Below are 22,217 nucleotides of genomic sequence, written 5' to 3' on the forward strand. Positions count from 1 at the left end.
AAGAGGTAAGATGGGAAGCTATTGCCAAAGTGCTGGTGAGAGATGTTGGTGGCTCAGCCCAGGGTGGTCATGGTGGAAGTGGTAGAGGGTAGTTGGATTCTGGATTAGATATGGGATATATAATAATATAAACAAAGAAGTCAAAGATAACTAAGATTTTTGGCTTGAATAACTGGAAGGATGGAGTTGCCATTTTCTGAGATGGAAGACATTATAGGAAGAATGGGGGTGGATCAGTGTAGAAGAAATAAGAAATTTAGACTTGAGCATGTAAAGCTAAACTTTCCAATGGACCTGTTAAGTCAGTATTTGGGGATAGAAATCTGGGGTTCAGGGGAGGTCAGAGTAAGAGATATAAATTTTTTTTAACAATTTATAGATGGTATTTAAAGTCTTGAGACTGGATGAGTCATGTGCAGAGTGAGTGTAGATATATTAATAGAAGAGAAGAAATCCAGTGACTAGGCTGTGGGCCCTTGAGCGTTCGGAGGTTTGTATGAGGAGGAGCACCCAGCAGAGGAGCCTGAGAAGGAGCAGCCAGTGCGGTAGGAGGAGAACCAGGAGAGAATGCTGTCCTGAAAGCCACAGGAAGAAGTGTTGCAAGGAGGGCTGATTTCAGTGCTGCTAATTGGATGAGAATGGAAACATGACCATTAGATTTGACAACGTGGAAGTCATCGGTGACCTTGAAAAGAGCTGTGTACACATGCATGTGCACACACATAGAAAGCGAATGAAACAAATGTGGAAAATCTTAATTGATGAATCTGGGTGAAGGAAATATGGGAAATATTTGTATGATTCCTGTGATTTTTCTGTAAGTTGAAAATTATTTTGAAATAAAATTTGAAAAGGAAAATGATGAGACATGAAGACAGATTATACAGGCAACGCTTTTGAAAGAGAAGGCATAGAAGTGAAGTGATAGAGGGAGTGATATGTGTGAGTAAGATATTTTTTTAAAAGATGGGAGATACGTTGTATGCTGATGGTAATGATCTAGTAATTAAGAAAAAATTCAAATTCATAATGCCAAAGAGAAAGGAGTTGCTAGGCATGTGATATTTCAAATTAGAAAGGGCATCTTCTAAGCCCCCTCCCACCCAACATGAGAATCCATTCTACAAAAGTCTAAAGCAGTGGTCCCCAACCTTTTTGGCACCAGTGACTGGTTTCATGGAAGACAATTTTTCCACAGACTGGGCTGGGGGATGGGTTCAGGATGATTCAAACACATTACATTTATAATGCATTTTATTTCTATCATCATTACATTGTAATATATGATGAAATAATTCTACAACTCACCATAATGCAACCTTCTGCTAATCATAATCTGCATTTGCAGCTGCTCCCCAGTGCTAGCATCACTGCCTTAGCTCCACCTCAGATCATCAGGCATTAGATTGTCATAAGGAGCACACAACCTAGATCCCTCACATGTGCAGTTTACAGTAGGGTTCATGCTTCTGTGAGAATCTAATGCTGCCACTGATCTGACAGGAGGCGGAGCTCAGGTAGTGATGTGAGTGATGGGGAGTGGCTATAAATACAGATGAAGCTTTGCTTGCTTGCCTGCCACTCACCTCCTCCTGTGAGGCCTGGTTTGTAACAGGCTGGGGCATGGGGACCACAGGTCTACAGAGCATTTGGCCATCCAGTCTCTGCTTGGACATTCCTGGGAATGGAAACATTCTTCTTTTATTGTATGTTTCCAAAGACCTTGTAACAAACTTAATAAGTTTTATTACTTTTTAAAATGAAAACAATGCATAACCGTATTACATACAAATCCCTCATAATCATGTAAAGTTGTGAAAGCATCCCTTTCCCCTTCAGTCCTACCCTGTAGCCATTATCACTGTTTGCAGTTTGGTGTGTAGCTTCCATGCTTTTGAGTAGATGTGTACTTATATATATAGCACAACACCCTTTGATATCATTCTATACAGAATTTCCCCAACTGTCTTTTTTCTCCCAGTTAATATAGCATGGATGCCCTCCAAATCAATACCTAATCTACTTCCCACAACTGAAAACATTACTGGCGAAAAAAGGAACCAAACATAATTTACTGTATTTTTTTATATTTAAATTAAGCTTTATTAATAGTTAATAGTGTATTGACACAGTATTTTTTATTCATATTTTACTTTTTTAATCATCCAGCCCCAAATGTCAAATACTGTATTTTTTATAGCTACATAGTACTGTAGTCCATTACGTGGGCGAAACATAATTTATTTATATATTTCCCTACCTTACATACTGCTGGAGAGAACTTCTCATATTTTCTCATACTTGTACTAATATTTCCATTTCATTGTGTTTTGAAAGGCTTATTCTATAGCTATAATTGGTAGACTTTGCTCCCTTATAGGGAAGTGAAATCTGCCAACCTGTGAATTTTTCTGCTGCTGCCAGTCCTTTGATGTGGTTTTCTACTTCACTTTGAGCATGAGTTTAGGCTTATAAAAATTTGTGAACACAATTTCATTATACCTATATTTCTCTCTTTTACTGTTAAACTTCTGCTGAAATGTTTTCTTGCTTTATCCTTGAAGCAAGCACGATGCAATAAAAACCCGAGTTAACTTTGTTAAAAACTGAATTTTCCTTAAAGCTATGTTTTTATAGGAGACTGTGACTCTGTAGATCTTTTTAAATTGTTTCAATCTGTTTCTTGGCCTCAGATATGCTGTCCACATATATGCCTCCTGTGCCACAGCAAAGCCAACAATTTGGTTGTCATTAAGTAGTTTATAAAGAAAATCTAGAATAGTTCTGCAGGGAAAATCAAGAGGAAAGTTTCTGTATGTGAGTAAGCTCTGCCCCTCTGAACCTGGTCTGAGTGGTCAGGGATACTTCTTGTGTTAAGTTGGAAGCAATGAGCAAGGAAAACAGGCCCTGTAAATGAATGCCTAACACTGCCTGCAGGAAGTGTTAACCACAGTCCTCTACTGTACTTTTATTTAAAGAATTCGTAAGACTTTATAAATATTATGTCCTTAATCCTCATAGCACATCCAAAAAAGAGACACTTAACAGGGCTAATCTTGTGAATTCTCTGGTGAAAGACATTTTCTGAGAGGGCAATTAGTCATTAGCCCTTTATGTGCTATTAATTCCTGGTGGAGAATAACTGATCTTAGAATACTACTGTCTTTCAGTAGCTATAATCCTTTTTGACAGACGGTAAAACTTTGAGAACAATTCAGAGGCTTTCTGTCCTGTGATTCGCTTCTCAAATACAAGGATTTAAAAGCAAAATGTTTCCATTTTTAGAGGGGTGGCAATCTAAGTGCTAGGATGGCTGGGGGCCTGACCCGGAAGTGGCATTGGCACAGGAAGCACTCTGCATACAGCGGGTTGGAGGCCACTGGTGTGCCAAAGGTCATGGGATGAAGTGTGGGGCAGTCGCCCTGGGTCTGCTACTTGGTGCACGACACAAGTTAACAGGCCTCACAGACACTGCTGACAGGAAATCACTTAGATCTAAGGGAAGATCTGGCTGAATGTCATTCTTTTTTATATAATTAAATATGTATGTATCTCATATAATTAAATATTCCTTTGATACAATTAAGCATGTAACATACAGTCCAAACAAGTTTCTCTTTTCCCAGAATCGTACAGTGATGATATAAAGTAGGCATCATTTTGTACCAGCCTTCACACCTGAAAGTCCTCCAGGCAAGACACAGTCATCCTGACAGCGGGAGCTGCTACCTTCTGCTTATGTGCACAGCTGCCTGCTGTACTTTTCTGTTCCTCTCAAGTTTATACCAGACTCTCAACATTCGTTTCCTCTTGAACACTGAGGCTGGTTAACTCTAATTAGAATCTTTCCTGTGGATACATGCCCAAGGACTCATGGATTCTATATTTTGGTATATTTGGAATTTCTGTGTTTATAGCTCATGAATATTCTTTGGTTTTTTCCATTCCTTTTTCTTTATGGTTCCTCTCCCAGGGGATTTGGACAAGGAAGGTAGCACCAGCTTTAGGAGAAGTAGTTACTTGTTTGTATGAGACAGGGTGTGAGATTGGCCCCAATTACTGGTTTGAAACATTAATTAGTCAAGTGCCTATAGTCCCAGCCACTCAGGAGGCTGAGGCAGGAGAATCACTTGAGCCCAGGAGTTCAAGACCAGCCTGGACAACATAGCAAGACCCTGTTTTTTTAACCAAAAAACAAACAAACAAACAAAAAACCCTGAAACATAAATTGAATAGCTACTGTGTGCCAGGCACTGGGCTAGACACTAGGGATAAATAGATATCTAATACAGTATGGGAGAACTAGACTAGAAATAGATCTATATAAATTAGGGTTAAGATGAGATTGAAACCTACAGAGAAACAGGCCCGGAACCAGATCGTGGAAGGGCTTTCTGGCCACGCTGAAGAGCTCCAGCTGGATCCTCTTGGTCAGCAGTTCCCCCATCGTGATTGATGGCCAGCTCTATCAGCATCACCTAGAACCTGTTAGAAATGTGAGTTCTTGGGCCCCACCTAGACCTAATGGATCAGTGACTTTGAGAGTGGAGCCCAGTTATCCTTGTTTTAACAAGCTCTAATGGTATTTCTGATGCACATTAATGTTTGAGGACCACTTTTTTGATGGTAGGGAGCCCTGGAAGAGTTTGTTTATTTAAAAAAACCCAGTTCTATTGAAATATAATTCATTTACCATAATATTTACCCATCAAAATGATACAATTCAGTGATTTTTAGTATTTTCACAGAGCTGTGTTACTATCACCACAACCTAATTTTAGAACATTTTCATCATCGCAAAGAGAAAGCCTATACCCCTTAGCAGTCACTTCCTTTCCTTTCCCACTTAGCCCTCAGCCTCTGGCAACCACTAATCTACTTTCCATCTCCATAGATTTGCCTATTCTAGATGTTTCATATAAATGGAATCATACAATATGTGGTCTTTTGTGACTTGCTTCTTTCACTTAGCACAGTGTTTTCCAGGGCCATCATGTGATATCAGAACTTCATTCCTTTTTATGGCCAAATAATATTACATGGTTTGGATATACCATGTTTTGTTTATCCATTTGTCTGTGGATGGACATTTGGGTTGTTTTTACTTTCTGGCTGTTATAAGTAATGCTGTGGATAGCCATGTGTAGATGTTTGTGTGGATGTGTGCTTTCGTTCTGTCGGGTATGTGCTCTGTTGGAGGTTTAAGGACAGAGCAGCCTGGTCAGCTGAGTGTCTGAGTGTGTCGGAGCTTGGCCATGGGTCCTCATTCCTCTGCCTCCAGGCTCCTCACATGCCCACGCACTCCCTCAGCAACCGCTCTCATTTTAGATGGTGGTGTGGGGGTGTGGGGTGGGCAGTGTCATTGAAATTGTCTTCTTCCCAGCAGATTCTGAGGGCTTCCCATAGCATCCCTGCCCCACCGTTGGGATCTCTGGCATGGATGGATGTGAGCTGAAAAAAAAGATATAGATTAAGAAGCTTTTGCAATAGTTGAGTCCACAGGTGCTGTGGGTCTGAACAGAGCAAGTTTAGAAGGGATAGACATGTTGATTCTGAACCACTGCCCTTAGTGACTCGTGGCCTTCTTCCAGCAGTCTCCAACTGTACTGCAAAGGTGAAGTTATAGCTCGAATAACCTTCCCCTTGCTGTGAAATGTTTTTTAGCATTCCTTTCTCTCCCGAAGGCAGAAAAGCCACAAAAGAGTGCCACTCCCCTGAAGAACTATCCTTGCCCTGAGCTGCTTGTCTGAAAATCCCAAGGGTGCTCATGGGCTCTTCATTTTAATGTCACGATTTTCACTTTCTGACACTTGAGGTAGACTGCTTTCTGAGCCAAAGTATTTTTTGATAATTTAGTGCAAAATGTTCTGATCTGCTGAAAGTGAGAAGAAATAATAACATTAGTATTTGTGTTAGTTTCCTATGGTTGCTGTAACAAATTATCACAAATTTAGTGGCTTAATACAATTCAAATTTATTCTCTTCCAGTTTTGAAACCCAAAAATCGGAAATGAATCTTACAGAGGTAACATCAAGTGTTGGCAGGGAGTTCAGAGGCTGTAAGGGGGAATACATGTCCTAGTTGTTGCCAGCTTCTAGAGAAAGCCACATGCCTTGTATTCCTTGGCTCATGTCCCCTCCTCCGTGTTCAAAGCCAATGGTTTGTATCTTTTCTCTCTGATTCTCTCTGACGCTGCTTCACTCTGTGTCTGTGACGTGGCCTTGACATGGCTGCCTTCTCTTCTGTCTGTTAAGTCTTCCTCTGCTTCCCTCTTGTAAGAATATTTCTGATTACATTTAGTACCCACCCAGGTAACTCAAGATAATCTCCCCATGCCAAGGTCCTAACTTAATCACATCTGCATAGATTCTTTTTCCATAGGCGATAACATTCACAGTTTCCAGGGATTAGGACCTGGATATCTGGGGCCATTATTTAGCCTACCCCGGTATTAAATCAACATGAAGGAGGCTTTGCCCTTTTCACTGCTTTTGGGTCCATTCTTATCTGTTAATGAACTGACAGATGGAAAAAAGAAGAGTAATTTGAAAAGCATGCAACATTTAATGGAATCCTTTCATTCAGCAAACTCGCACACAGGGATTGAATGCCGTGCTCAGAGGCCCCGCTTCCTGCTGCTGTGGTAGCAGCCGTGGCTGCACAGGTCAGCAGTTCTTGCCGTCCTTAGGCGCTGGCAGCTCTGCAAAGTGGCCTGCACAGTCAGCAGAAGGCTATTCAAATGAGTTGCAATGGTTTTCTAACTTGTGGTAACCCCTTTACCTGCTTTACTCCACTGTCTCAGAGGCCATTGTCACAGGAGCACTAATAAAGTGACCCCTAGACTCAGCTCCAGATTCTAGACACAGAGAACCTGGTTATAAATATAAATACCTCTTTTGGTTGGCCCACATAATGAATTCTCTGATGGCACTTTTCCATGTATCCCTATTTTATTATCTCTTTTCCATACCGAACCCCAAAAGTTTATCGTGAAATTTGCCTTCTGTCAACCTGAAAGGCACCAAGGCTAAACAAGACAAGAGTTCAGGGTTCATAGTCTCTAGGCAACTTCTGCCCAAAAGATGGCCAACTTCTATATCCACTCTCTCTTGGTCGGCGTGATATACAGGGCCCGGAATTAGGCGTCAGAAGGTAGAAAGACAAATAAGATGAGTTGCCTCTACTTCTGGAGCATATGCATCATAAGTAGGACAGACAGGTTGTGCGCATCCAAAGCTGATATGAGTCATGCTACAAAAGAGGTACAGGTTGATACAGGAGATGTTACTCTTGGCTTGGGTGAGGGCAGATCAGGGAAGCCTTCTTGGATGTGTTTGGAAAGCTAGGACTTGCCCACAGACTGGGTGTGTTTGTTCAGGGAGCACAGAGACCAGAACAGGAAGAGAATCTGAGCCTAGGAGACTGAGGGGTGAGTGGAGGGAGGGCAAACCAAGAGGGAAAAGCAGACGTGGCCGAGTAGGAGTTCTGTATTTGATGGATTTGGTTCTGAAATGGCTAGCAACTGGAAGTTCTAGAAAGAAATGTGAACTTAGGGCTGGAGCTTAGAGACAAGAGTGAGACTGGAGACTAGAGAATTGGAGATGAGCCCTAGAGGGTCACTATTATAATAAAGTCATAGATGTGGACAAGATACCATGAAAATAAAAGTAAAGGACCTCGGCAGACATCTACTCTGAGGGCCTAAGGAACACGAAGACACACTGACAACCAAACACACAGACCACTGGAACTCTCAGGGGGACCAGGAGACTGTTGTGCAGCTGGCCAGCAAGGGGAGCGTTCCAGACATCCTTGTCTCTGGCAGAGTCAGTCACCACAAAGCCAGCCCTGTCTCTCTGTGTTTATCACTTGCGGTGCAAGTCTATTCAAATGTCATGTGAGACAGTCATGACATTTGGCAGGTATTACAGACAGCTGTGTAGACAGGAGGGCAGGACAAGTTAATGTATGCAACTGAGTCCAGCTGGAAAAGCCCCTCAATGCCAGGGTGCTCTTTGCTCTGTGGCCTATCAATGGATTTAATTCTAGGATTTAAACTATTATAAGAACAATTTTGTTATCAGAAAATAGATCTAAATCCTGTGACTTGAATAGAAAATTTTAACAATGGGCACCTGTCCATGAAGCAATCAAATAGGCCAGTGAAGTGGCTTGTTGCTGAGATTATTCGCAAATATTCATTTGCTTCTTGCCCAATCACTTTATCATCTGTTAGTGGTTATAAACAGAAAAAGGGAGGCAGGGATTAAAAGTTTAAGAAAAATGATTGGAGGGAAAAAAATGTCTAAATTGAGAACATTTGGCTAATGAGTATTGTGAGCTGAGCTAAGACACTTTGGATATTTACAGTTAGTTTTTTTTTTTTTTTTTTTTGATGACTATCAAAAGAATGGCCCCTGAAGATTAGAAGTCAGTAGGAGTCACCTGCTTCCTTCTAGACAACCTTGCTATCAGGTGGTACGTTGCAGTTAAAACAAGTTGCAGACAGAATTCTACCCTATGTTCAGCTATTTATTAACAAGCAGGTACAAAAACTTGTACTGAAAGGTTGGTCAAAGTTGCAATTCTTTGTCTTTTTAAGTACTTTAACAGGTACTTTACATAAAATGAACATTTTGAGGCAAATATGACAATATTCTCATGACAGGACCAATTAACCTTTTAGTCAGATCAGGTGAAGCGATTCTTCATTATGGGATGAGGGTGGGAGGCACTTGTTCTGACTGGAGTTCTAGAAGTAGGGTGCGCTCCCAGAAGCATTTGGCCAGTGGGCTCACCTGACTGTTATTCCGTATTCATGTAAGGGGTGAGGTACCTGTGCAACATTTCTAGCTGCCACGTGTCTTCAACACTTCTTATTTCACCAAAGATAAATTGTTCTTCATTATTCTTCTAGAGCAAATCAAAAGCAGTTGAAGCACATACTTTGGAAGTGTGGACTATTGAGTTTGGAATCTCAAGTGTTAACTCAGCATTCCTAGAATGTAAATTAATTTACGCATACACATATTTATGATATTGTCTAAACGGAATTATGGTAAGGTAAATTACAGGCAATATAACAATTATCTTACTTTTCTTGCATGAATAGGGCAAAAGCCGCTACGGTAGTGTGCTTCGTGCTCCCAAAGGATGTCCGTGTCTGAATCTCTGGAATTTGTGAAATATTACCTTACATGGCAGAAGGAATCCTGAGATAGGGAGATTATCCTGGATTATCTGGGTGGGTCCTAAATGTAATCCCAAGTGTCCTTATCAGAGGGAGGCAGAGGGAGAATAGACTATTGAAGAGGCAGCGTGATGATGGAGTCAGAGGCTGGAGTGGAGGAAGATGAAGGAAAACTGAAGAATACAGGGGGCCACTAAAAGCTGAGAAAGTCAAGGAAATATTCTCTCCTTGGAGCCTCCAGGGAAAACCAGCCCTGTCAACACCTTGACTTTTAGCCCAGTGAAACTGATTTTGGCTTTGTGACTTCCAGAACTCTAAGAGAATACCTCGGTGTTGCTTTAAGCCACGGAATTCATGGTAATTCATTACAGCAGCAATAGGAAACAGATGCAGTCATCACTATTAGCATCAGCAGCATCTTGTTCCAGCTCATGGAAGTTTCCATGGCCGACAGTTCTCAGGTTATTAACAAAGGGCCTGCATTGAGAGCCATGGAGAGAGGAGAAGAGGTACAAATGGTGCAGGTTTTAAACTGCTTTTAGGAGCAGATTCAAAATCAGCCTCTGAATCTGTAAGAGGTCAACTATTTCCTTGCCTCTCACTGGACACAATGGGACTAGATCACCATTTGGATAAAAACCAAATATAATGAAGCCATGTTTCTGTTCTGTCAAGCCATTAGGACTGTATTCTGGCCAGGTACCAGATGAGCAAGGGCTACACTCCAGCAAATAGCCAGGCTGATAACAAGTAACCTCATTGATTCTGTTCCTAACCAAATGGGCTGCTTTATTGAATAAGCATTGAGCTGTTTTAGTCACTATTGGAGAATGTTAACATATCAAAATGGTATGTTAAGTTAGAGGAATTCAATTCCACAAGGGAAAAGGATTTTAAGAAACTGGAAACTATTATCAGGTTAGAGAGGGGCTTCTACTCTATGCCAAGACAGTACTGAGGAATGAAAATCATCAGAGCCTTTCTTCCGAGGGACTGTCAGCTTTGCATTTGGAAGAGAGAATTACTGTTCAAAGTATTATTGTGAAAGTAGATATAATCCACGGTGACAAGGAAAGATTGCAAAAGCCTTGGTTTTATCATTTACATACTTGCTCCCAAGGTTATTACAGAAATTAAATGAGAATTAGCTCAGTCCTTCGCAGGTAGGCACACGATAAATGGCTGTTGCTATCAATAGTTACAACAGGAAGTTGTTATGATCAGAGCTTCAGGGAGAAGGATATCCATACCCAAATATCCATCAGGTTACTCTAGGGCTCTCTGGATACACTCCTTCTATCAATATGTACAATTTTATGTACTATGAAGGCCAATAAGAAAGTACATTTTCCTTCTTAAGTGAACTAGTTGTACCCATGAAGCAGAAAACAATCCCTTTCAATGCAAAGTGGTTCCTGGATTCCAGACCTAATACTGGATGGCTATTCAGGCAGGTCACTGCATCTTGCTAACTCTACCATTTACCCACTAAGTCAACATCTTTTTTTTTTTTTTTTTTTAATAGAGAAGAGGTCTCACATTATTGCCCAGGCTAGAGTGCAGTGGTATGATCACTGTTCACTGCAACCTCTAACTCCTGGGCTTAAGCAATCCTCCCACCTCAGCCACCTGAGTAGCTGGGACTACAGGTATGTGCCACCACACCCAGCTAATTTTTTAATTTTTTTTATGGAGACAGGTTCTTGCTATGTCACCCAGGCTGGTCTCGAACTCCTGGCCTTAAGCAATCCTCCCACCTTGGCATCCCAAAATTTTGGGATTACAGATGTGAGCTACTGAGCAGACCTATGTCAACATCTTAATACAATACTGGCTTCTTTATTTGAACTGGCAGAAGGCTTTCACTCTCCACTTTCAAAATTTACAACTCTCTGGTTCCTAATTAGCAATATTGTAATCACCAAGGAGGAAAGGCAAACTAGAAGAGAAGCAGAGGAAGGAATGGTAAATTAATTTATTCTGGAATGTTTTGGGGGCCATGACAAAGTAGTGGGGATGGGTTTAAACTTTTGATATGGTTGCACAATTGCATCCCAGCAAAGAAAATTCTGTACTAAAGTAAAATGCTTCCTCTTTGCAGAGCTTCTACAGCAAGTGCTCTCAACCTAGAGTGTTCCAGTTGACCTATAACTGAGGGTTAGCCAAAATTTTCATTTGTTTTCAATATGTCACCAGGTCTCAACGGTTTCTCAGACAGGACTGCAAATCTTGATGGAGGAGAAACCCAAGCTTCTGTTTGAGCTGGAAGTACTGGCCCTTGGACTCCTTTTATAGCAATTATTGACTTTAGCCCTTTTTCTTTTAGCAAGAGATGGAAAATGATAAGGAAGAAAGCAGCTCAACAGTAAAATGAAAAGAGTATAAAGATGAAAACTAAAATGGTGAAGTGTTTTCACTGAAATAAACCTGAGTTTGGGCCAAAATCCCATTTTGTTTCCATAGTTGCTTTTTTTTCCCCCTCACCTTCCACATTTCAGTCTGAGATAATGAGTGAGTGCTGAAATTCTAGAACAACTTGTTTCTTTTTTCTCTTAAAAGTGGACCTCCTAGTACCCTTTTGTAAATGTGAAATACATATCTCTTCTTAGAGATAAGTAATGTGTTATAAATAATTATCCCTATCATCGCCTGTGAGATGACAGAGGAATCTCGGGAGGTGTGAACTCCAACAGGAAGGGAAACAGTAGCTGCAGACTCCCTTCTTGCTGTCCAGCCCCGCTGTCCATGTCTCTCTCAGCATTTATATCATCCTGTGTAGATCAAAGGCACAGTTTTGGGGTAGATACCAGCATCTGGCTTATAAACTGGCCATGTCCAAGTGGGACAATCCTATAGCTGGTTTAAAAGGTTGAACTGAAGTTAGTATGAATGTAAATCCTGGGGCAATGTAAAGCTTTCTGGTGCCAGTGGGAGCCTCCTGAATTCTAAGAGCAGAAGTTGCCTCTGGGTAGGGGGAAATCCACATCTGTGGCTTTGTCTTTCTTAGGTCTCTTGGTATTCTTCTAGCCTGTGGGCTCCCAAACTTTGGGTAGGAAAAGTACCTGTATATTCACATGCTTCAGCTGCTGGGCTGGTGACATCTTTTTGGAACCATTCAGTGCATTCATCCATTCAATCATGCACTCCTTTTGTATATTATTTTAATGTTTAGCTTTTACTTTGAGATAATTTCAGCCTTACAGAATCTTTACAAAGACAGTTCAAACAATTCTCATATGCCCTTTACCCTGATTCCCTAAATGTTAACATTACCACACTGGCTTTATTAAACTCTGTGTGTATATGTATGTGTCTGTGTGTACACACACGCATGTTATTTTTCTGAAACCTTTGAGAGTAAGTTGCAGATATGGTACCTCTTTACCCCTACATACGTCAGTATTTTTTGCTACAAAAAAGCACATTCTCTTCCATAACACGATACAGTGATAAACATAAAAAAAATTCATTGATACAATACTATTTAATCTATAGACCTCATTCAAATTTTGCCAAGTGTACAATAAATCTTTTAAATTTTTTAAAGAAATTTTTTCATTCTTTAATGAAGGATTATTTACATCCAGTAAAAATTTCCCTTTTTAGTGTACAGTTTACTAGGTTCTAGCAAACTCATAGGCGGCATCTAATGGTCTGGGCTGACCATGGTTTTCTGACCCTCCCCGAGCAGCAGGGCATGTCTAAAGGTCTGGGCCCAGGTTCGTTCATTGCCACAGGTTTTATTCTGTTTCCAAGGAAACAGAATATGGTCTGAATATTTGTGTCTCCCCACCCCAAATTCATATGCTGAAATCTTCACCCCCAAGGTGGTGTATTAGGAACTGGGGCCTTTGGGAGGTGATTAGGTCGCTTCCACCCTCAGGCATGGGATTAGTGCCCTTAAAAAAGAGGCCCCAGGGTGCTGCCTTGCCCTTGCCACCATGTGAAGACACACCAGGAAGGCACTATCTGTGAACCAGGACATGGACCCTCACCAAATACTGAATCCACCAGTGCCTTGATCCTGGGCTTCCTAATCTCCAGAACTGTGGGAAATAAACTACTGTTGTTTGTAAGGCACGTCATCTATGGTATTTTATTATAGTAGCCCAAACCGACTGAGCCACTGATGCCTGCTGCTTCCCTCCCCGGGCCTGCACCACAAGGGAAGCTTTCTCTGGACTCTAGCTCTGCTCCTAGTCTTTCTCTTGAGCATGGGTGAAGTCCCTAGAGAAGAGCCTGTGAGTGGATGTCATCTCCCCTGTGCCTGCAGCTCCCAGGGGTCCTGTCCTCTCATGCTAGCCCACACTAGGCCTTTGCAATTTGTTAAAAATTTTAGCTGAATTCTTCTTATTGGCTTGTATAACATCTGGCATCTCCTCCAGGTAAGTGGGTGTCCAAGTTCTGTCTCTCCTTGGAGGATCCTGAGTTTCCTTGGATGCTGAGTTAGCTGGTTGCCCTGCCACTGTAGCTCTGTGATGAATTCAAGAAAAGTTGTGACTTAAAAGATTAGTTAGCATTTTTTTGTTGTTGTAAGAATGAGAGCAACATTTTCCCCCACTTATCCACACTCTAAGCAGAAGCCAGACATCCATTTTATAATTTTTGATCACCTATGGATTTGATCTTTTTCTTACTGCACCTTACTAAGAAAACATTTGGAAAGAAAAACTATTCTTTCTTGACATACCAGTAAAAAAAAAAACTATTAAAATATTAATGTAGTTGTGTATTATCCTTAGAAATTTCTCTCCCAGAGAACAAACAATCATCTGAAAAATTAAAACTATCACATTTTGGCCCCTGTACCTGCTCTGTCTCTGCTACCCATGTAGTCTGGCTGGGGACCCCAGGTGACCGGGGCCAGGCCTTGGTGCGCTGCATGACCTCCAGGAAGGGTGTGCAACTTAATTTTTTCTGAGTCTTACTAGAATAAGTGCTTTATCATACAGTAGCCAATACATTCCTCCTCCATTTCATCAGCTGAATAGTGGAGTGCATTTTCCACTGTCTCACCCTGTTCTGGTCTACGTGGCTTTAGTTTTATGAAGTTGCACTTGCTTCTCAGGCAAAGGGGTGCTGCCTCTTGTTGGTAGGGTGCATTAATCGAGATCCGTTTCTCTGCTTGCTTTATGTTTCTTGCCACCTAGGGAATAAGACATATACTTTTCTTGGTTGTTCTCCTTTTTACTGGGCATCCAGGTTGTTTATAATTTTGCAGCATAATAAATGATACTGTCATGCACATAAAAAAAGATCACATTTTTAGCAGGACACATCTAAGAATGGAATATACTGATATAGTGACTAAGAAGCTGGGTTTGAAATTTAGATTTAATTATACCTCTGATAGACAGGTTCTTTCCTGCAGTGGCTTCTGACACGCATACAAATCATTGTCTATCATTTTCCTGAGATTATAAAGAAAAAATATTACTGAATAGCATTTGCCTCTGCCAAGCTAAGACATGGACTTACTTGCTAAAGGCTTTTAGCCAGATAGTCTACTCTGAAAGTTACAGGAATCCTTTAAGTACTTGGAAGGAAAACTAGTGATTTAAAAGAAAAAAAAATGCCTTTATTATAGGGAAACTTGGATGCCTGGAATAGCTAGAGTGTTAACAATTATATAGAAAAATGTTTATATTCTGAAGTCATACAAAATGAATTCCTGAACATGGAACTGATTCTCACATGATAATTGGCTACTCTGAGGTTTTTCTTTCAGGGCATAGCAATGAAGCCTCAAAAGCCTTCAGCTTTGCTAAGAAATTGTGTTTTTCTTAAAGGCAGCTAGCTAGTTAGTCATAAACATTTATTGGACACCCTATTAGCTACTATAGGAATCTAAAATGTTGTAAAAGAAATAATTATTCTGAGTAATTGTCAGAAAGGTATGGAATTCTTTCTGGATCCACTTTATCTAAATATCTAACTCCCAGTGGTAATTCACCATCTCACCATAGTCCCAGCTCTGTTGTTTTTCACACGGTTCTTTGGGGTTGGGACAAAGCTAACCACAGATTTCCTTTCAGTGTTCTCCTATAAACCTTTAATCTCCCTTATACCTGGCAGTTGGACCTCCTGACTCAGGTGCCAATGGTCTGAAGCATCTCCCTGACAACCCGAAGCTGCCTTCCTGTCATACACCTCATTGAATGAAGGGTGTCCTCATTCACCTCCACAAAAAATCTGAGAAAACAAATTTATACCAAAGTGTCCTTTACTGAGACATCCTTCTTAAGAGGATACCTTTCTCATAATATTTGTTTTTTGTTTTCTTTTTGATTGGACAGAGGATATTAGAATCTCAGGCAGGTGTCTCCCATGGTCCTTCACATCACCGTGTGGGCTGCCACGTGCGTGGTCTGCGTGTAGGCAGACCCTCCCAACCTGCACACGCAGGAGCAGGCTGCAGACCCACTCCCAGTAGAGCAGGTTCTTCAGTGGGCGTCACGAGGTTGGTCTGTGTTACCTACACATTCCCGCCTATCCCCCTTCGTGACACCTGTGTTATAAGTACTATCTTTGGAAACACACAGATTTTTCTCCTTTCTTCTGTTTGAATCTTCAGCTTGGAATCCAAGTGTTAGTTTAATGTTTAGGTCTTACTTAACTGATACCGATCCCGTTCCACAGTTCTGGGGTTCCCAATACTCTCAGTGTTCCTGGTGGGAAAAGATTATAGTATGTTCCAAGATCCCCAGTGGATGCCTGAAACTGCAAATAGTACGGAACCACATATATGCTATGTTTTTTCCCCATACATAATACCTATAATAAAATTTAATTTATAAATTAGGCACAGGAGGTTAACAACAATAACCAATAACAAAAATAGAAAAATTATAATGATATGCCATAATGAAAGTTATGTGAATGTGGTCTCTCTCTCTCCTCTCTCTCGCTCTCAAAATATCTCATTGTTCTGTACTCATTATTTTCCAACTGCGGTTGATGATGAGTAACTGAAAACATGGAAAGTGAAAATGCACATAAAGACAGACTACTTATTCTCTCAGCTGTGAACTGATTCAAGAAGACCACCAATCCCTGCCTACTAAGATATGGTAGATGATGCAACAATGCAGTTTTAAACTGTGTTATTCTGAGTTATTCTGGGAAATTAATAGGAACATCTCTTTCTCATATCCTGCACAGGGGGAACAAGGACCTCGAGGCTTTCCAGGGCCAAAGGGCACTATGGGCCTTGGCCTCCCAGGCCAGAAGGTAAGTGCTTCAGCATCTTAGAGAAATGTTTAGGCTTAGGATCTCAATAGCTTAGCTTTAACTTTAGATGACCTCTTATGTGTGTTTCATGCTCCTCCTTATAACTCTCAGGGGAAAAAAAAATCCACTTGAAATTAAATCTTTATGCATTTCTACCTATAAACATGCTCACTTTATAAAAATCTCCTCTTGTTCGTTCTCAGAAGCCAGCTAATAAGGAAATAAATCCTTACAACATACCGTGTAGGAAATACCAGACAACTCAGTTATCTGGTAAATTACATAATAGTTGAATGTCCTGAAGGCAGTGAGCTAATCAGATGGTATCTCAAGATCTCTTCACTTTGAGATTTCTGGTTCATCAGGAATTAGATTATGGTATCTGAAGGAATATAAATAAACTATTGTTTGTCTCCACAAGAACAGCATGTGTTTAGGAGATACCAGCTGCAAGTAAATCAAATTGTAGAGTTTTTCTCATTTGGTTTTAATATCCACTTCTGAACTTATCTGTTTTTTGTATTATGAAGGGAGAGCATGGAGAACAGGGCGATGCGGGAAAGAAAGGTGATAAAGGGGAAATCGGAGAGCCCGGAGCTCCAGGGATGCAGGCAAGGAGGAGTTTTTAAAGTCTCACTATGATTTTATACTCTAACTGGTTCCAACCTATATTGACTGTTACTCTTCTTCCACTAAGTAGGGGTTACAAGGACCAAAAGGAGACCAAGGACTTACAGTGAGTATCCCTCGTAGAGAGTAATTGAGGGCTTGTGCTTACAAGATTATTGCATTCATGTTTTAGCTTTCAAATTATGAATTCTTTGGATGTAGAATTCCAGGTGCTATTTAAATGAGTGTGACTGTTACCAGCCCAGTGGTGACTTAGATGAATGAGGTAATTGAATCTAAATGTGAGGGGGAAATAACACCAGGCAGCCTGGCCTGGACTCGACTCATGGTGGAGGTGGGGACTACTGTCTCTGAGCCCTAGGAGAAAGGATCGCGTTGCTACCTTGGCAACAAGGAGGTGAGCTGTTTCAAAGAAGCCATTGGATCAAGTGACTTTGTATTTTATGTGGCTCTTCTCATTTCAGAATGGGAGCTCTCTTTTTCCTGAACAAGGTCCTTTAGGAAGTGCTCTGCAGAGAATGGCAATCATGAAATTGGGATGACATTTATGTATTGATTCACTTATTCAATATTTATTTCTTGGGCATCTACAAAGGTTTCCCTGTTCTTTTCTCCGCACCATTAAAAACAGAAATCTGTCTCTTTGAAGTCTCATGGGTGGGAAAGTTTTAGAATTTCTATAGCAAAGTCTAATTCTTCCTTTCTGATTTGAAGGCACTACATTTCCTGGAGTGGAGAAAAAGGGACCTTTTCTGCTTTTCCTTTCTGTTTTTCTCGTGGGTCTTGGTCTGGGGATGCTGATCGTATGGGCTGTGCCTGGAAAATCCAGGTGTGAGAGGGGAGTTCAGGTGGTGAAAGCCACAGAGCTGGGCCTGTGACACACAGAGCTGCATATGTGCTTTATGGTCTGTCTGCCTTTTTCTCTTTGTTGTTCCCCAACACAAGTCAGACCCCCAAAGGTGCCTTCAGTGGATGAAGCAGCAATTCTTCCCCAAAAGTAGCAGGGGAGAGTGTATGTAATTGAGCAGAGGAACATTCCTCAGGGCTTTATACCTGCCCTCTCCCAACATGGGGAGTGAGAATAGTTTCCTTCATCCCTTTGTTTGTTCATTTATTCATTCATTTCACCAACATTTATTGGGTGTCTAAAATAAACCTTCTTCTGGGTCAGGCTCTGACATAGGCACTTGGGAAATAGTGGAGAATGAGACGGTTCCCTGGACTGAAGCAGCTCAGAGCTGAGTGGAGAGAAAACCAAGCAAAGGAGTTTCCCCTGCAATGTGCTAAACGCTGTGATGGAAGTGGTTATGGGGGCCCAGAGCAAAAAATGACACATGATGATGTTTGGGGGCAAGAAAGGCTTTATCTCTTGAGTGGAAGGTTTTTAACCAAGAGTCAGAGACCTTAGAAATGGGGACATCATTCTGCTGACTTTGGCTTTGTAGATTCTAGAGGAAGAGACTAGCAGGAAGAGAAGAGTGAAGGAAAATAGAATTTGCATTAAATGTAGTCTAGTGTGTGTCAGGTCCTGTGTTAGGCCTCTTCACATTGGTACCACCCTTCCCCAAGACTGCAGGGTGCCTGAGCCCAAACTTTAGAGGGCCCCACTGTGGATCTCTAGTCCTTCTCCAGCTGCTCTCCTTCCTGAGTGAGGAGTCCATGGGGCCAAAGGGCAAGACCATCCTGCACATATGCCTCCTCTCTGGAATGATGGAATTCCAGAATTCTCAGCCCAGATGGCCCCAGGTTTGGAAAGCTAAGAGCACTGGCCTGTATACATGGGCCCAGCCAAGAGTGGCCAAGGGGCAGGTGTTTTCAGGGGATTTGGACAAAGGTTGGAAGTGAGGACATGGTTCACTGCATGAATGCTGGCCAAGACCCCATGCAGTGTGGGACTGGTGTGGGATAGGGTGCAAAAAGAAGAGGGCAGGCCGGCAGCCATGGCCTCCTCTTACCTAAGACCCCACATTTAATCTTCCTGACAACTCCATGAGGTAGACAGTACCTTCATTTCAACTGAAGACATGCTAAGTCAGAAAGGTTGAGCAATATGCCCAAAGTCACCTAGCTAGCAAATAGCAGAGCCCTTCTAGCTAGAGTTGGCCTGTCCAATGCCAAGTTCAGGCTGCTGCCATGAGGGATATTCTTGAAAGCCCTCTTTACCCGCTTCTCTCCCAAATCAAACATATCCCCCAATAGCTATCAACTGCAGATTCATTCCAGACTAATAAACTCCTCCTTTAAGAGGCAAATACCATTGTTGGAGATAAATGTTTTAACAACCATCACTAAGTGAGCTAAAAAGGCTCCGTCTCTCCACCTGTCCCCTCAGTGTCAACATCCCCAGTGTCTGCCCTCAGCCTTTTCTGTCTTCAAACCCTCAGGGAGGGGCAACCATTAAAACAAGGGGATATACGGTTTGAAAAGGCTAGTTTTATAGCATATGTTAAATAAAAATATTGCTTTTATAGCACAAACAGAAAGAATATATTTATCAGATGGGGGGAGGGGGAAACACATTTGTTAGGAGAAGGCTGAGAAGCCTTGCTCCAGGCAATCTCGTCTTCAGTCCCTGTTTTAGCAGCCAGGTGTACACTGCCATTTCTTAAATTCACCTTAAGCTTAGACCACTCTCCTGAGCACCAGACCTCACGTCCTGCTGCCCACTGGACATGTCCAGGGGGACATCCTATAGATGGGTCAAGGTCAGCCAGGCCCACGCTGGGCTGTTATTCGTGAGCTCCCCACCTGCCTGGTCCCATCCCTCCCTATCTCAGCCATGGCACCACCACTATTTGCTTCCACTTACTCTCCAACCCCTCATTCTCCTCTGGAATGTCCCTTCAGGCCACTTCTCCTCATCCATCACCTCCACCACCACTGCCTTCTGTTGTCTTTTTTTTTTTTTTTTTGCCTGAACTATTTAAGAACCACAAACCCCTCTGTTGGCTGCTGTAACCATCTCTCTTAAATAAAAGTGTGATCAGAGATCTTCCCTGCTTAGGGATCATGTGAGTCCCACTGCCCAGGATAAAGTTCACGCCCTTCAACACCACACTAAGGCCTTCCCGAGTCCCTCTGTCTTCAACATTTCTTGTTGCTTTTTCTGCTATGCACCCTGAGTCATAAGTTTACCCGGGTACTGCAATGCAATGTGCTCTGTGTGAAGGCTGACACCCCCCACCCCCAAAACACTCCTCCCACACCTGCAACCTGGTCAAAGTCTGCCTCTTTGGACCACGATCACATCCCACCCCTAGAGTTCCCAGATCAACATAGTTCCCAGGCTCTGAATAGCTCTTATAGAAGTTTTTGTTTACCTCCTACTAGACTGTGAATCCTTTGATGGGTATAAATTTGAGAACTTCATCAATGGCACCAAGTAGCCAAGGCAGTTATTGAACAATTTTAGTGGAAAGAATGAACTATTCTAGTCACTTAAAAGCATATTCCTCATATTAATGAGGAAAAGATTGACTACTTAAAACATTTTAAAAACTGGTTATGCCATAAAAACATGTTAAAAAGAATTGAAATCCAAACCTGATATATGCATTACTCTTAAAAGTCAATAAAAAACACCAATAGAAAAAAAATGGGACACAGAACATACAAAGACTATGCACAAGAGAATACAACTTGGCAACATGCATGCGAAATGAAATGTAGCCTCACTTTTAACAGATGCTATTTAAAGCAATGGAATATTTTGCTCTACCAAATGACAAAGATCGTATAATAATCATAACCAGCATTGGGGATCTAAATAAAACATGCTTTATTATATGCTGCTGTTGAAAGGTGTCAGTTACTACAACTTTTCTGAAGTGCAGTTTGACATTGTGCATCAAAGGGCCTTCAGATGGCCACACATTCGACTTCAATAATCAAGTTTTTCAGAATCCTTAATAGTATGGAAAACTGATTATGATATGATGTTAAGTGAAAAACTGTAACCACAAGGTTTAGTGTATTGTATTTTCTCCACTTACAAAAAATTAAACATAAACATAAATATATAAATATACATTTCCCCTTTCTAGATAAACTTAATGTAAATATATAAATACATACATTTTCCCTTTCTATTCATGTTCTAGTTTCAGGTTTATTAAATGCCTCTCTAAATGTGGAAAAGTATGACAAGGCCTGAAAAAAGAGATGGCTGTTGACTCCGTCATTTTATATAATTGTATTAGTGTAACTCAGTATGTGTATTGGAAGTTCTTTTTAAATAGCCACTTGGAATCACTGACTTTTACTCAGTTTATAGTTTAAAAAGTTAAAATACCCTGAATATTCCCCACATGTGCTACTTTTAAGCCACATACCAAAGACATCACCTCCACCCCAATTCTGTCATTATGGATTTGTTCTTTAAAATTTTACTTTTGCTATTATATAATCTTATGGAAACATCAAAAAAAAAAAAGATAAAATTTTACTTTTGCTATTATATAATCTTATGGAAACACCACACACAAAAAAAAAAAAGATAAAATTTTACTTTTGTACCTGTTAATTTTATCTTCTTTGGGTTCCCTGCTCCTTCCTGTTGAGATCCAGTTTCTGTTACTCATCCCTTTCTGCTTCAAGGCTTTGGCAAGTGTAGAATCCTGCCTTTTCTACTCTCATCCCAGTTACTTATAAACACTCTGCACAGGGCAGGGCACTGGTGGGTTTACGTCTAGGACCCAGCTTATCTCAGGCCCTTCTGATGGAGCTCCCGGGCAGCAGGACAAGGAGGGGGCATTCAGGAACATGGGCATGTTTCATGGAAGAGCCAAAGTGGGAGTATTAAGAAACCAAGGAGGGAACTCGCAAAATCGTGGATTAGTACAGAAAAGAAAGAGAGAATATAGGATAGAATGAGTTCTCTTTAGGTCCCAGGGCTAGTCTTGGTTGCTCAACACCTGTGGCTTTAGTCATATAACTGAATGCATGCGTTGCACCATGCCACTGTAGGTAGTGTTAGAGTTGCTGGACCCTGGGCCAGTGTGTACATTAACCTCACTTAATCCACACCACAGTCCTGACACAGAGATGCTCTTAGGTCATCTAATGACCAGGGTCACATAGTTGATAAATGCTGGAGCTGCAATTTGAACTCCAAAAGTCAGAACTATTTAGCTTCACCACTCAAACCCATTTTAGTTATGATATATT

At 41.3% G+C, this 22,217-nt stretch overlaps 1 protein-coding gene across 1 annotated transcript in view; it reads left to right on the plus strand.

The window, feature by feature from the left end:
- COL28A1 (collagen type XXVIII alpha 1 chain) overlaps positions 1-22,217 on the plus strand; it is a 158,693-nt gene that overhangs the window by 117,671 nt on the left and 18,805 nt on the right. The window contains exons 28-30 of the mRNA XM_069462091.1: positions 16,353-16,421; positions 16,952-17,032; positions 17,122-17,157. Coding sequence (XP_069318192.1) covers positions 16,353-16,421; positions 16,952-17,032; positions 17,122-17,157 — 186 coding nt within the window. The remainder of the gene's footprint in view (positions 1-16,352; positions 16,422-16,951; positions 17,033-17,121; positions 17,158-22,217) is intronic.

The sequence above is a fragment of the Eulemur rufifrons genome, chromosome 29 (genome assembly GCF_041146395.1).
Source record: "Eulemur rufifrons isolate Redbay chromosome 29, OSU_ERuf_1, whole genome shotgun sequence".
In the NCBI taxonomy this organism is placed as follows: Eukaryota; Metazoa; Chordata; class Mammalia; order Primates; family Lemuridae; genus Eulemur; species Eulemur rufifrons.